We start from the raw sequence: 12,186 nt of genomic DNA, 5'->3' as shown, positions 1-12,186 counted from the left end.
TAGACCCTCCTGTTGTCTGTTTTTGTGGGGCTGGGGATCTGGATTGCCTTTAACAAGCTCATGTCCTTGCACGTGCACATGTTACCCACCTGATACAAGTGCTCAGCACTTGTTTCTCCCAGTTTTATTCTTTTCTTTTTTTTGGTATTGTGCTTGCTGGCTCTGCCTGATCAAGAGGTTGGTGAACCCTGGATTCTGTTGCAGTTTTCTTTGTGCCTTCTTCCAGTGGCAGATGCTTTGCTGTACATAAAAATGTGCTGCCCCTGTCTGTGCTCTGCTAGACTGAGCTGTGAGCTTGCCCTGGGTCAAGGCACAGCATCCCTTGGCTTTCAGCTGCTGAGAGAGCCTCTGCCAGGGACAGCAGCCTTGTACCAGCCGACAAATTGAATTTCTCTGGAGTTCTAGTGAGAGCACTAGTCTTAAGTCTGGCTAGAAATAGCAGCTCTGATCAAGTGGGTGTCAGGCTCAGATTTATATTCAAGTCCAAGTCTTGAAAGTTATGCTTGTCCTTTTGCTTCCCAGGCTGGACTTCATCTGTAATATAGAAGATTCTTTAGCTTCTCTTCTCACATTCCTTCTTCTGTTTTTCCTGAATGAAATATTTGATATTATTCCTCTCTTTCAGTGGCATGTAGCATGGGAGGGATGCACAGGCATCTCCACTGGCACAGGTGTTTGCTCAGAACTTCACAGAATTGCTGCTTTTATGAATGCCTGTGTAATTTGTTCATTGGCTTCTGCTTTGAAAAGATCAGTGCACAGCACTGCAATTAAGTTTTGAAAGTTTTCTCCAAATCCACTCCTCCTTTGTAGCAGCTCACAGAGCTGACTGATAAGAGGTGCTCTAGCCTTTTTAAAATGTTCTGGTATATATTACAGTGCTCGTAAAATAAGATTTTGATGCAGTCTTTCTATTAAACATTAACACATTTCCTTTTATTGTAGCCCCTCGAGTGACACAGCTGGGAGGAAACTCCTGTGAAGTTACCTGGGAAATGGTCCCACCCATGAAGGGAGATCCTGTTGGTTATGTTCTGCAGGTACTGGTTGGAAGAGAATCTGAATACAAGCAGGTAGGGAAATGGTCTGGATTTAATATTGTTAAATTGATGGCATAATGGAAATGGTTTTGAAAATCCACTGTGCTGCTTCTTTGTACTGTATTGAATTACACCCTATGGTGATGTGTCAGGTGCACTTTGGTAAAGGCTGAGTCAAAATTAAGAGCTGTAATGGGCTGTTTTCTCCCCTAAGGGAGTATATAGAACATCATTATTTTATTGGAGTGATTTGTGTTCTTTCTGTGGTTAATCACTATTTTTAACTGTACTAACCTTTAAAAAGTTACAATTCTGTCCACCCATGCTTGCTTCTGAGCTGGCTGCTCTTAACCATTATCTGGAGATGAGATGAAGTCAGAAGATGACTCTTTCCAAGCCAGTTCCCAGACTGTCCATCAGGACACGTTAAGTGGTTTGTTCATCTGTCTCACTCCTGTCTGAGGTTTTGATGCACGTGTAACTGCTGTGTATCCTTTCTGTCACTGTGGAAATAAAGGCAGTGAAGTACAGCTGATCCTTCTTTCCTTTGTCTGTCTGGATTAGACATCACAAGTGGATACATCCCCAGAGCCCCTGAAACAGAACAGCTCATTCACAGTTAGATCTTTTATTTCATCTATCACACCTCTGGCTGTGTGATTTGCAGTGCACTTCATCTGTGTGCTCCCTTTTTCCTGTGCTTCCTTTCGTTGTCATGCAGGTTTCAAATAAATCCAAATTAGGGAAATGAGATATACTATGCTAATGAGACTCTTATGCTGTGCTAATTAAACCCTTAAAAATATGTATAAGTTAGTGCTTTCTTTGCAACTGTGTCTTTGTTCCTCTTCAGGCTGTTTTTGAGTGCTGCTGTGAACTAATGAATTATCAAAAACAACACAGAACATGCAGGACAACTCATGGGGGGCGATAAAGATTTAGAAACATAATGATTATTTTTGTCAGGAAACATTTCTGGTGCTGGTAATGAAACCCCTGTGTACTGTGTGGTGGTGGCCTCATAATGCCAGTGGCAAGTGCAAAAGTGGAACCCTTTTGCTGTTCCCTGATGTACAGAGAGGCTTTGCTGTGTCACCTCCAGGTACAGCTTCAGTGAACGTAGCCCCAGGGTTTAAAATGTTCTGGAGTCCTTGGGGAGAACTGGGCACAGCTTCATGTTCCTGGCACATAAGTGATGGCTTCATCTGCACAGTCCAGAGCTCGTGGTGTGAACAAAAAAACAGCAGTGAGGGAAATAAAAAATACCTTCAGGGTCTTCTTATGTTGAAGGTCTTCGTTTTTCATGAGGCACAGCCTGAGGAGGGGTTTTTGTGTGAGTTGTCACCAGTAACTCCCTGGAGGAGGTTCCTGGCTGGGATGCTCCAGGTGAGACTGGGATTTGCTGGCTGATAACCAGCCATGGGACAGAGGGAGCCTTCCCCTGTTTCACCTTTTCCCATCACGATGTTTTTCCTCCATCAGGACTGTGGGTGGTGTCTCAGCACTGGGTGTCCATGAGCTGCAGTGGCTGCATGCTCAGGGCTCCTGTAATGTGCACAGAAGATAAAATACAGAAACACCTTTCAGTGACTTTCTGGCTAATACATTTCACCTCTGCTTTGATGTGCCTGTGATCACCTGTTATTATTTAACTGCAAAGTACTGGCACCGATAAGTTCATTAATGTTAGTGATATGTTAATTACCTTTGAAGTGCAAGTCCTAAATTTATTTTTAAATATATTTTGTTCCCTGCAAGTGACAAATATATTTTGCATATGTATCTAAAGGGATATATCATACTAGAAACATTTTGCAAATTGTTTTGAAGGGTGGCACCAATGAAATACACTCTAGATTTTCAGGCTATTCATGGAATGCAACATCAGCCACCAATATGCTTTTGGGTAAACCTGCCCTTTCTCTCCAGACTGTCACACCTGAGCTGTCTCCCTGCCCTGCACTCCACAGCCCAAAAGCTGCTGATTTTCCACCATTTGATCTGGCAGAGGTGATATGAAAGTACTCAAAACCTCTTTTTTCCAGACTGGGAGTATAGCCATCCCTGCCCTCCTCTGGGAGAATATTTTGTAAATATTTCTCTGCTGAGAATTGCCTGAAGAACTGGATTTGCTGGAGCTAAACAGAGAACATCTTAGCTCCCTGGAGAGTATATTTGAAAAAATGCTAACTACTCCCTTCCTTGTTTCTCACACAGTGTGTTCCTTTTTGTGTATTTGTGTGCTTTATCTTTACAGATAATTTTTAAAAAGCAATGCCATGGGACAGTTCTTTTTAGGAAATCAAATCTTCCTTGTTTATGAATCAGGATGTAAGCCACAGGAGATTCCAGGAATCAGTGGCCTGGATTTGTTTTTCTATTTCTTGCACTTCTGTCCAGCATAGCTCGCTCAGTCAGAATTTATCTCCAAAGTGTATTAAATTGTCTCTGTGTTTGCATAGCTTTAATGTGGATTTAGGGGAGTGGGCTGGAGCAGGAGCTGCAGTTTGGGATAACAGCTGGAATGTCCAGCAGCCTAAGGTTTGGTTTCCCAGTTGAGCAGCTCTGAGGATGGAAACACCCAGGAGCCAAATCCTCTTAAGAGCTGACAATGGGAAGTGAGAACTGAACTTTTAAAGCTTCTTTACCTTAAATTGTTTGCTGCTGAAGCAAAATGTTCTACCTTTGAAATTTCCAAGACTTTGGAGGCAGCAGTGTTTCATCAGCTTTTGCCACGTCACTTCTGAGAAAAAAACTGTCTCCAAATGCTTTCCAAAAGAAGAAACAGTATTGGTAGGATACATGGGGTTGTGAAAATCCCCTAGCAGTTCTCAGGTCTGCACTGAGAGGTGGGTGCCTGGGAGAGCCCAGTTAGCCTCACCAAGCTCTCACTTTAATTATTGGGTTTTTATTTGGATTAGATTGTGTAGACGCACACAGAATATCTGAAACGCTTTAGTGAACTGATAATTTCTGTAAAGCTTAGTCAGCCAAAGAGTTGTTTTCCTTCTCCATTTTCAATAAGTCAAAGGCACTTGTGCTGGTTGTGTGTCAGAATATGACAGAATTGCACAGGACCTGTTGGCATTTAGATTTATAACCCAAACCATTCCCTGATTCTATCTTTTTATCAGTATACAGAATAGGCCTTTATTTACTGTTAAAGACATTGGCCATTGCATCAGGGTGCAGCAGCCAGGTGGGGTTAGCTTGCACTTTCCAGTGTTTTTCTTATAGGGCAACTATGGGTGTCAGTGTTATTGTTTGGAAAGGAGGGAGATGGGGTTGGAATTATTTAATGAGATCAGTGAAATTGAGAAATCCTCGCCTGCAGGAATTCTGTCTCTCTAGCTCCATCAGTAGGATCAAATACCATAAGAGTCTTCAGCAGCAGTTTATTACTTGTGATGATATTTCCATTGAGAGAGCCAGGCAAAAAGCTCATCACATTTTTATTGTATTCTGAAGTGTCCAAACCAAAAAGCTGTTTTTAGGAACTGAAAGTGATAAATTGGATAGGCACTTCACTTTGGCTTGTTGGCCACCAAAGCATAATGTGCTACATATAAAATAATATTGCTGCTTCATGGAGTTATATTTGATTTCACATTTGTTTGGCAGATTTAAAGACCTTATTCACAGTTGTCAAGGGTTTTTTTCTGTTGTATATGTGAAGTCCACTCACAGAGTGTAGCAGTGTTCACAACCAAATGTGTTTGTGCTGGGAGCATCCTGCCACAGCTCTGAGGTGCTGCTGCAGAGGGTACAGAGGCTGTTCTCAGGAGTGGGTGACAATTTAACAATTGTTTGCCTGTTACTGATAGGTAGGTCCACTGAGGTAAACACTCACCAGACCACTGAAAGCAGGACAATTTCCATAACTGTCTTAGTGCTACTACAGGAAATGTTTTGTCTTTATCATTGGTGAATATTAATGCATGTACTCTATCTACTTTCAGCAATTTTTCAAACTTCCCTTACAGATACACTCTTCTCTCATTTGGCTTTTTTCTGAGAAGTGCTGTTGAGTAGCTGGCTTGAGTGAACTTGGCCATCTGTACTTGTTAGACTGTAATGAAGATACAGGTTTTTAATTTAGCCAAGCCTGGCCTCCAGTTACACTGGTATTCACCACCCTGACAGAACAAAAGAAGTAAAAAACCCAGGGTTTTTTTTTTTTTAACTGGACAGGATTTTGGGGGTTTTTTTAACTGGACAGGATTTTTTTCAGTGCAAAGACAGGTTGTATACATGGAATTGCTAGTATCTCTTAAATGTAATTGATGAAGTTTAGATTGTAGTTTTTTTAATTAAATGTCATTATTTGGGTTTTTTATTTTGGTTCCAAAGTGGTCATATTGGTTGCAAAGGTTTGTTTGTGGCAAAGGCAGGTAGAGCTTTCCTGGCTATATGTTTTGAAATTACTAATTACAGCAGCACCAGAAAGCAAATCTTGCTGACAGTTATTTTGTGAGGGCTTGGAGTTGCCCTGACTCAGAATCTTAAGAAATGGGAGTTAGGTGGAAGAATCCTGGCAGTCTTGTGGGACAACAGAGTTGCCCACACCGGGTGGGTGTTAGAAATGGAATTGCCATTGGAGAGCAGGGTGGCAGAGGTGTTCTTGGGATGGGGGCTGCTGTGCAAACAGGCATTTCAACCCTCACATCACTTCTGTGGGCTGCTACAGCACTTTCAGTTTTGTTTTCCCTGCAATTACTGTAACCCAGTGACTCACTCCTCAGTGGCATTGGGAAGACAAACAAAGACAAGAGGAAAGGCAGCTGTGCATGGCTGTGGTGGCCAGTCACAGGGGTTTATGGGATGAATTTGTTGTAGTCCTGTCACTTGACCTCGAGGGAACTTCCCGTAAATGCTGAGCAATATTTGAGTAAGGCAATGTTTATTTAAATGTTGTTTCTTGATCTGTGCCTCAGGTCCAAGAAGCATGAGGCAGTTAGAGGACTTGTGCTTAGTCTGGAAACCCAGACTTGCCATCATTCAAACTGCATTTGGAAAAGCTGTGAAAGCTGAAAAGAAAAGAAGACAAATAAAAGAAGCACCTTAATCTTTTTGTCACAGACCTTCTCAAAAAATCAGCAACTGACTGTTTAAGCATGGGATGAGTCTCAGGGGCCAGCAGGGCAGGAAAGCTGGGAAGCTTGGGGCTCTTTAAGTGGTCTTTAGCTGAGCAGGTTTCTTCTCATTACTCCTCATTTCTTACTCCAGAGTAACACACAGGAAATCCTCTATGGGCTAGGGCCTAGTTTCCCACTTGCTCCCCTTTTCTAAGATGAGTTCTTGCCTCTGGGAGGGCAGAGATGCTCTCAGCCTTCTGCTCCCACAGCCAAGAGAAGGGAAATGCTAAATGAGCAGAGGAAGAAACATCTGAAGTTCAGGATGTTTTCCCAGCAGACACAGGCACTCTGAGACACTTTTTTCATTTCATAAAATACCAGTCTCAACAACCCTCCATTATATAAATTATTTGTTTTCAGAGTTTGTGAATATTTCCAGTGGGTTTTTTTCCATTTAAGTCACAAAATTGTCTCAGATACTCAGTTTTTTCTCTCCTTTCTGATACTGTGACTTGTTCTCTGAGTCATGTAGTACCTACATTTGATTAACATAAATAGGTGATGGGTTTGGATTAGTAAACAACCAAATATAATGCAATCAAAAGGAAATTTTTCACACCTTGATGATATTTTATTATTTTCACAGTTCTGAAAGTGCAATTTCTGGAAAGATTGCTGTTTCTTGAGAGAAATGTGAGGGGAAAATACATTAAAATTACATTTGTAAGCGATTTTACAACTACACATTGAATGACTTCCAATAACCTCGTTTGCAAGTTTTCTTCCTTTTGGGGCCAGACAGGGTGATTATGTCCCAGACATGTTTTAGGCATCCAGTCACACTTTCAGAGTGCAGAAATATGTTTGTAGCTTTTATCACACCCACAGAAGATTAGTGTGTGCTATCACTGCTGCGCTGAGTGATGTGTTTGTTGTCTGTCCTGTGTGCACTGTGTTGAGACTTGCTGAGAATTCCTCCACCTGCCTCTGTTTTTCTGAATTCTGTGTTGACCCAGTGAGTTCCTTCCCTTGAGAAGTGATTCCTTAGGGACTTGATGCCTGAAGAGGATACCTAGAACAGAGGCTGGACAGAGTTAGAGAATTAAACAGGTATTTATTAAAGGCCTTCAGCAGATACACCTTGGGCAGTGCAAAAGCCCCATGAAGGCCACACCCAAGATGGACAATGGTCATGAGTTTCTCAGACAGATGTAAGATTGGTCTATTTGCATATCAGAGGCTAATTGTCCAATTATACCTTCAGGTAATGAAGTCACATTCCCCCAGTTTACTCCCCCAAAATTAATTTTTGTTTATATTCTAGTATATATATTTGGTCTTTGTTTATAGTATTAAATTTATATTTATATTTTACTATTATTTTATATTTTTATTATTATATAGGTTTATTTTAGTTTCTATTATAATTGTTTGTAGTGTTACGTTATATGTTATGATATTTATATTATATTAGTTCATATTAGTTTGTTATTTTATTACATATTGGTTTTATTGATATTATTGAATGAATTTTTATATTTTCTTATTATATTAGTTCATATTAGTTTATATTATATTGGTTTATACTATATTTATATTATATTAATTTATATTATGTTATATATTTTATTTGTTTTTATATTATATATGATACTATATATTAGATATGATATATGATATGATATGATATGATATGATATGATATGATATGATATGATATGATATGATATTAATTTTGGGGGGCCTGAGGCTGCAATGACAGCCTTGGTTCTGAGGCCTGGAAGGATTGTTTTGTCTGACCAAACTGTGGGGAGAGCTTACTACCACTCTACCTGGAGTTCAGAGTTATTCACTAATGTAGGAATCCCATTCACTAGTACAGGATCTGAAAACCCTAAAAGCTGAAAACACAAGGCCTCAGTCTGAGGCGTCATACTGGGGCCTTCCATGGCGAACTCCTCGCGTCACCGCGCTGTTTGAGTTTGTGTCTGACGGCGCTGCCTGCTTTGTTTTCAAGGTGTACAAGGGAGAAGAAACCACATTCCACATCTCAGGCCTTCAGGTGAACACAGACTATCGTTTCCGCGTGTGCGCCTGCCGCCGCTGCCTGGAGCCCTGGCAGGAGCTGAGCGGCCCCTTCAGCCCCTCGGCGGCGTTCGCGCTGCAGCGCGGCGCCCTGGAGCTGCCGGGCGCGCCGGGCGCCGAGGCCAAGGCCAAGGCCGCCGTGCCCACGGACGAGCAGTTCGCCGCCCTCATCGTGCTCGGCTTCGCCAGCCTCTCCATCATCTTCGCCTGTATATTACAGTACTTCTTTATGAAGTAGGCAATCCAACCGGAGTTTAAAGTACAGATTTAACTAATGCTACGCATTATAATCCACACATTTATTCAGATATTCCTCCTTTTTTTTTTTTTCCTCCTTTTTTGTTTTGTTTTGTTTTGAAATCCTTCGTTCTACCATGCGTTTTATATACTGCTCTTGTTTTATACAGTTAAAGATAAATCAGTGTTTTGATGCACCTTTTTGAAATTCAGAACTAGGAAGTGGTCAAACTGGAGAAACAAGCAAACCAGATACCAAAAGCAAGATTTCTTTTTGTTTTTCCTTCGCAATTTCAAAATTGTCAACAATTTGCCTTTTCAATGTTGGTTTGGCTTTTTTCACTGAAGTTCATGCAGTCTCTTATTTTATCTTACTATTTAGGAAATTTTAATAATGAGTCACTTTTTTTGTCTCTTCTTTTTCCTTCTAAACATTAGTCACAAGTATGTATAGTGGTAAGACTAGAATACAGTGTTAGTCAAGTACCAATTTTTCCTTGAACAGTATTAGCAATGTTGCCTACGAATTATTCACTACGTTTGCCCCAGTTTTTCAAGGTAAAACCTAAGTTTTTATTTTAACTGTTTAGTGCATTTAAATTGGAACAACATTCTGCAGTTGAAAAACCTTTTTAGTTGCCTGTTTTTTTTACAGTTACAAACACTATAAACTGCCTGTATAAGAAATCAAATAACCAAACTACGTATAAATTATGAAGCATTATAGATCTTTTTTTACCATTTTGATTCCTAGCAGTAATTTTAAGTAAGAGGGCATTGTGCAATAGTTAGTTATTCCCATGTTCAGCTATTTAAAAGCTGCTTTAACTTGTCTGTTTGTCACTGTATATAACTATTCCTAATCTAATACTAGATATTATTCTATTACGTTCAGCCTGATTTATATGATTCGAGCTGGTGACAGCTTACTGCCTCTACTGAATTAGGTGAGATTTACACTCAATGGAAGCAAACTTTACTGTCAGTTGATCTTTTTTTTATGATTATAAATATTACTGTTATTTTTTGGAGGGGTATCTATTTTGTGGAACTTTTTGGAGGTATCAGAAATCACATCTGTTTGTTTTAAATGCCTTAGAAGGGTGTCTATGCTGTTCTTACCACGGGGCTGATTGAAATAACTTGGTACCTGGCAAAACTGAGATGAGAGTCCTGCAGAGGAATGGTCCCTGCTCTGGTGGCAGTGTCCCCCTCCTGCCTGCCCCTTCCCAGACACATTTTAATCCATCGAGACACTAGATTTTTAACTCTTGAGTCATGGGGTTATTTATATTAAGACAACATTGTGCAAGTACCTCAGGGACATAAATGAGCTGGAGGTGCAAATAGATTCCAAAAGGGTGCAACAGACACAGTGTATTTCCCTGCCTCTTGTTTTTGTATATTTTTGCTACTTGATTTTGCTTTTGTCCTATCTTTTTTTGTGCTCTGTCTCCATCGTCTAAGATTCAGTGTCCTGTACTAGCATAATATTCCCTTAACCAAAGTAATGGGGAAAAAAACAACATTATTTTTGTTTTTAGGTTTATTTATACTATATACTGCATACAGTACTTTAAATACCAATTACAGTGCAATCTTTTTATTTATTGTAAAAAAATAAAAAATAAAAAGTGTACTTATGTACTAATCTAATCCCCCTCTCCACCCTCCCCATAGCATGTTACATTTTGTCTGTTTTATACTGTTGTACTTTAGGTCAACTTTTTACCTGGCAGCATTCCTAGTATTATTAATCTTCTTGCATTTTCTTGTGTTTTTGAAGATGGGAGCATCTAGTACATTAAATGCCAAAAAAACCCCATTATCAGTGATTCAAACGTTTACATGTATCCAAAAACAAAATCATCTCTGGAAAGAAAGTGCTAAGATCAATGAATTATTCTGTGTGCCTCTCTAGATGTAGCAAATATTAGAAATGTTCTGTATTTTGTTATTGACTATAATTAGTTTGATTTAGCCTTGCAAACTAATGGCATTGAGCTAAATATATATATTTTTTTGGTTTTTTGCCAAAGTCATGGCTTGTCAAATTTATTTACATCTTATTTAAATTTATTTGTGATATGAAACTCTGTGACCTTGCATCTGTATTTTGTGAGCAAAAAGTATACAGCTGTTTTCATTGGAGGGGAGAAGAGTGTATTTTTTAAAAAGATGAAAAGACCGCTAGTTTGGAAAAACCCAGAAATTTGAATAGATTGCCTTTTTTTATTTTTGGTATATTGTTTGAGCAGTGCTGCTATGAAATCCGAGCTTGACACCTTTTTTTTAAGAAAAAAAAAAAACAAAAACTGCTTTAATAAAGAAAGGAAAAAAACCCCAATGTGCTCTAGATGAGCCATTTTGAAAGTTTGAAATACGAGTGCTACTACAAGCAGTGAGCAGAGTGGAGGGGGGAGCAGTCAGTCACACTTTGCAGTACATCTCTGTCTCTGCTGATCTCTTGGGTCCCTCACCAGCCAGAGCCCCAGTCCAAGCCTGAGCTTTTGGGAGATGCTGCTGGAGCAGCTGGGACAGACCCAGTGAATTTGGCATTTTCAGCCCAAATATCCTGCCTCGGTGATCTGATGTCACCTGTGTGTCAGTGACAAAGGTCACTGGTGTCACACCCTTCTGTTCTGAGGGATGTTGTCCCTGACCCAGCACTGCTGATGCCTTGGCCCTTCCCAAACCCCCTCGTGCCCCTGGTCCAGCAGTGGCAGGTGTTGGATCCACGCCCAGGGCACTCTGCTCCAACAGAAATCACCACCACCAACAAAGGTAGAATGGAACACTAAGTATTTAATACCCTTAAGGAAGGAGAGAGATGTTTTTATATTGTTCTGCCTTTTTCTTTATGAACTTGAAGTGTTTTCTAATCCTGTTTGTTGGCTCCAGTAGCTCAGTATTCAGTGTCATGATTGAGAAGTGCCCTAATTGAATGTGTATGAACCTTATCCTTGCACAGTTCTTTAAATTGAAAAAGAAAAATAAAATGTTTTTACCTCACTATGGGAACATACATTCCAAGCTTTTCAACTTTAAAAAAAAAATAATCAGAAGTTTTCTTGTATTGTAAATTTTAGACTATTTCATATGCATTATATTAAAACTGCCATATCAATTTTAATGTATAGATTTTGCAAATACTACACTATGTATGTAAGACTTAACTGTATCTGTAGTGTATATGTAATATATTTATGCCCAATAAATGTTTTAATTCTTTCTGTTTTAATTCTTTATTTTAATTGAACACAGCCCTTTGGGGTCAATGTGGCCCCTTCTGGCAGGTCAGTGCTGTTGTGCATCCTGGAGCAAGGGTGGGAGCCCTGAATTTACCTCAGGATGTTTCTGCTCTGTAATGGGAGTGATTTTTGTGGTTTTTGAAGAGTAAGTTTATAATCTGAAAGTCAGGTGTTCTAATGACTTCTTTTATATAGCTTGCATGAAAAAGTAAGGATTTATATTTATATACATACCTAGGTTTATTCTCTCTGAGTAATTAAACTCTTGAAATACTAGAGCTTTTAACTTACTAATTATGTGCAGTGAATTCAATTCCTCATCATGATGAAATAATCTAGTATGTATACATGTTTCTTGTCAAACACATTAATGTTAATTTGTTAATACTTTTTTTCAAGTCACTGCATAAATACAACAATTGACTTGTTTGCTTTTTTAATTACTGCAGTTTAGAACAAGAGTGGGGTTTTCCTAGGGGAATACTTTTTTCACTTGGT

General features: G+C 39.5%; 1 protein-coding gene across 1 annotated transcript in view; it reads left to right on the top strand.

Moving 5' to 3' along the window:
• FNDC3B (fibronectin type III domain containing 3B) overlaps positions 1-11,668 on the top strand; it is a 186,073-nt gene extending 174,405 nt beyond the window's left edge. The window contains exons 25-26 of the mRNA XM_071438067.1: positions 946-1,073; positions 8,133-11,668. Of these exons, the coding sequence (XP_071294168.1) occupies positions 946-1,073; positions 8,133-8,438 (434 nt within the window). The 3' untranslated portion in view covers positions 8,439-11,668. The remainder of the gene's footprint in view (positions 1-945; positions 1,074-8,132) is intronic.
• Positions 11,669-12,186: the final 518 nt, after the last annotated feature.

The sequence above is a fragment of the Agelaius tricolor genome, unplaced genomic scaffold (genome assembly GCF_023055355.1).
Source record: "Agelaius tricolor isolate 1412-34295 unplaced genomic scaffold, bAgeTri1.0.p SCAF_12, whole genome shotgun sequence".
NCBI lineage: Eukaryota > Metazoa > Chordata > Aves > Passeriformes > Icteridae > Agelaius > Agelaius tricolor.
Note: the sequence above shows the minus strand (reverse complement) of the source record. Positions and strands in the feature narration are given on the sequence as shown.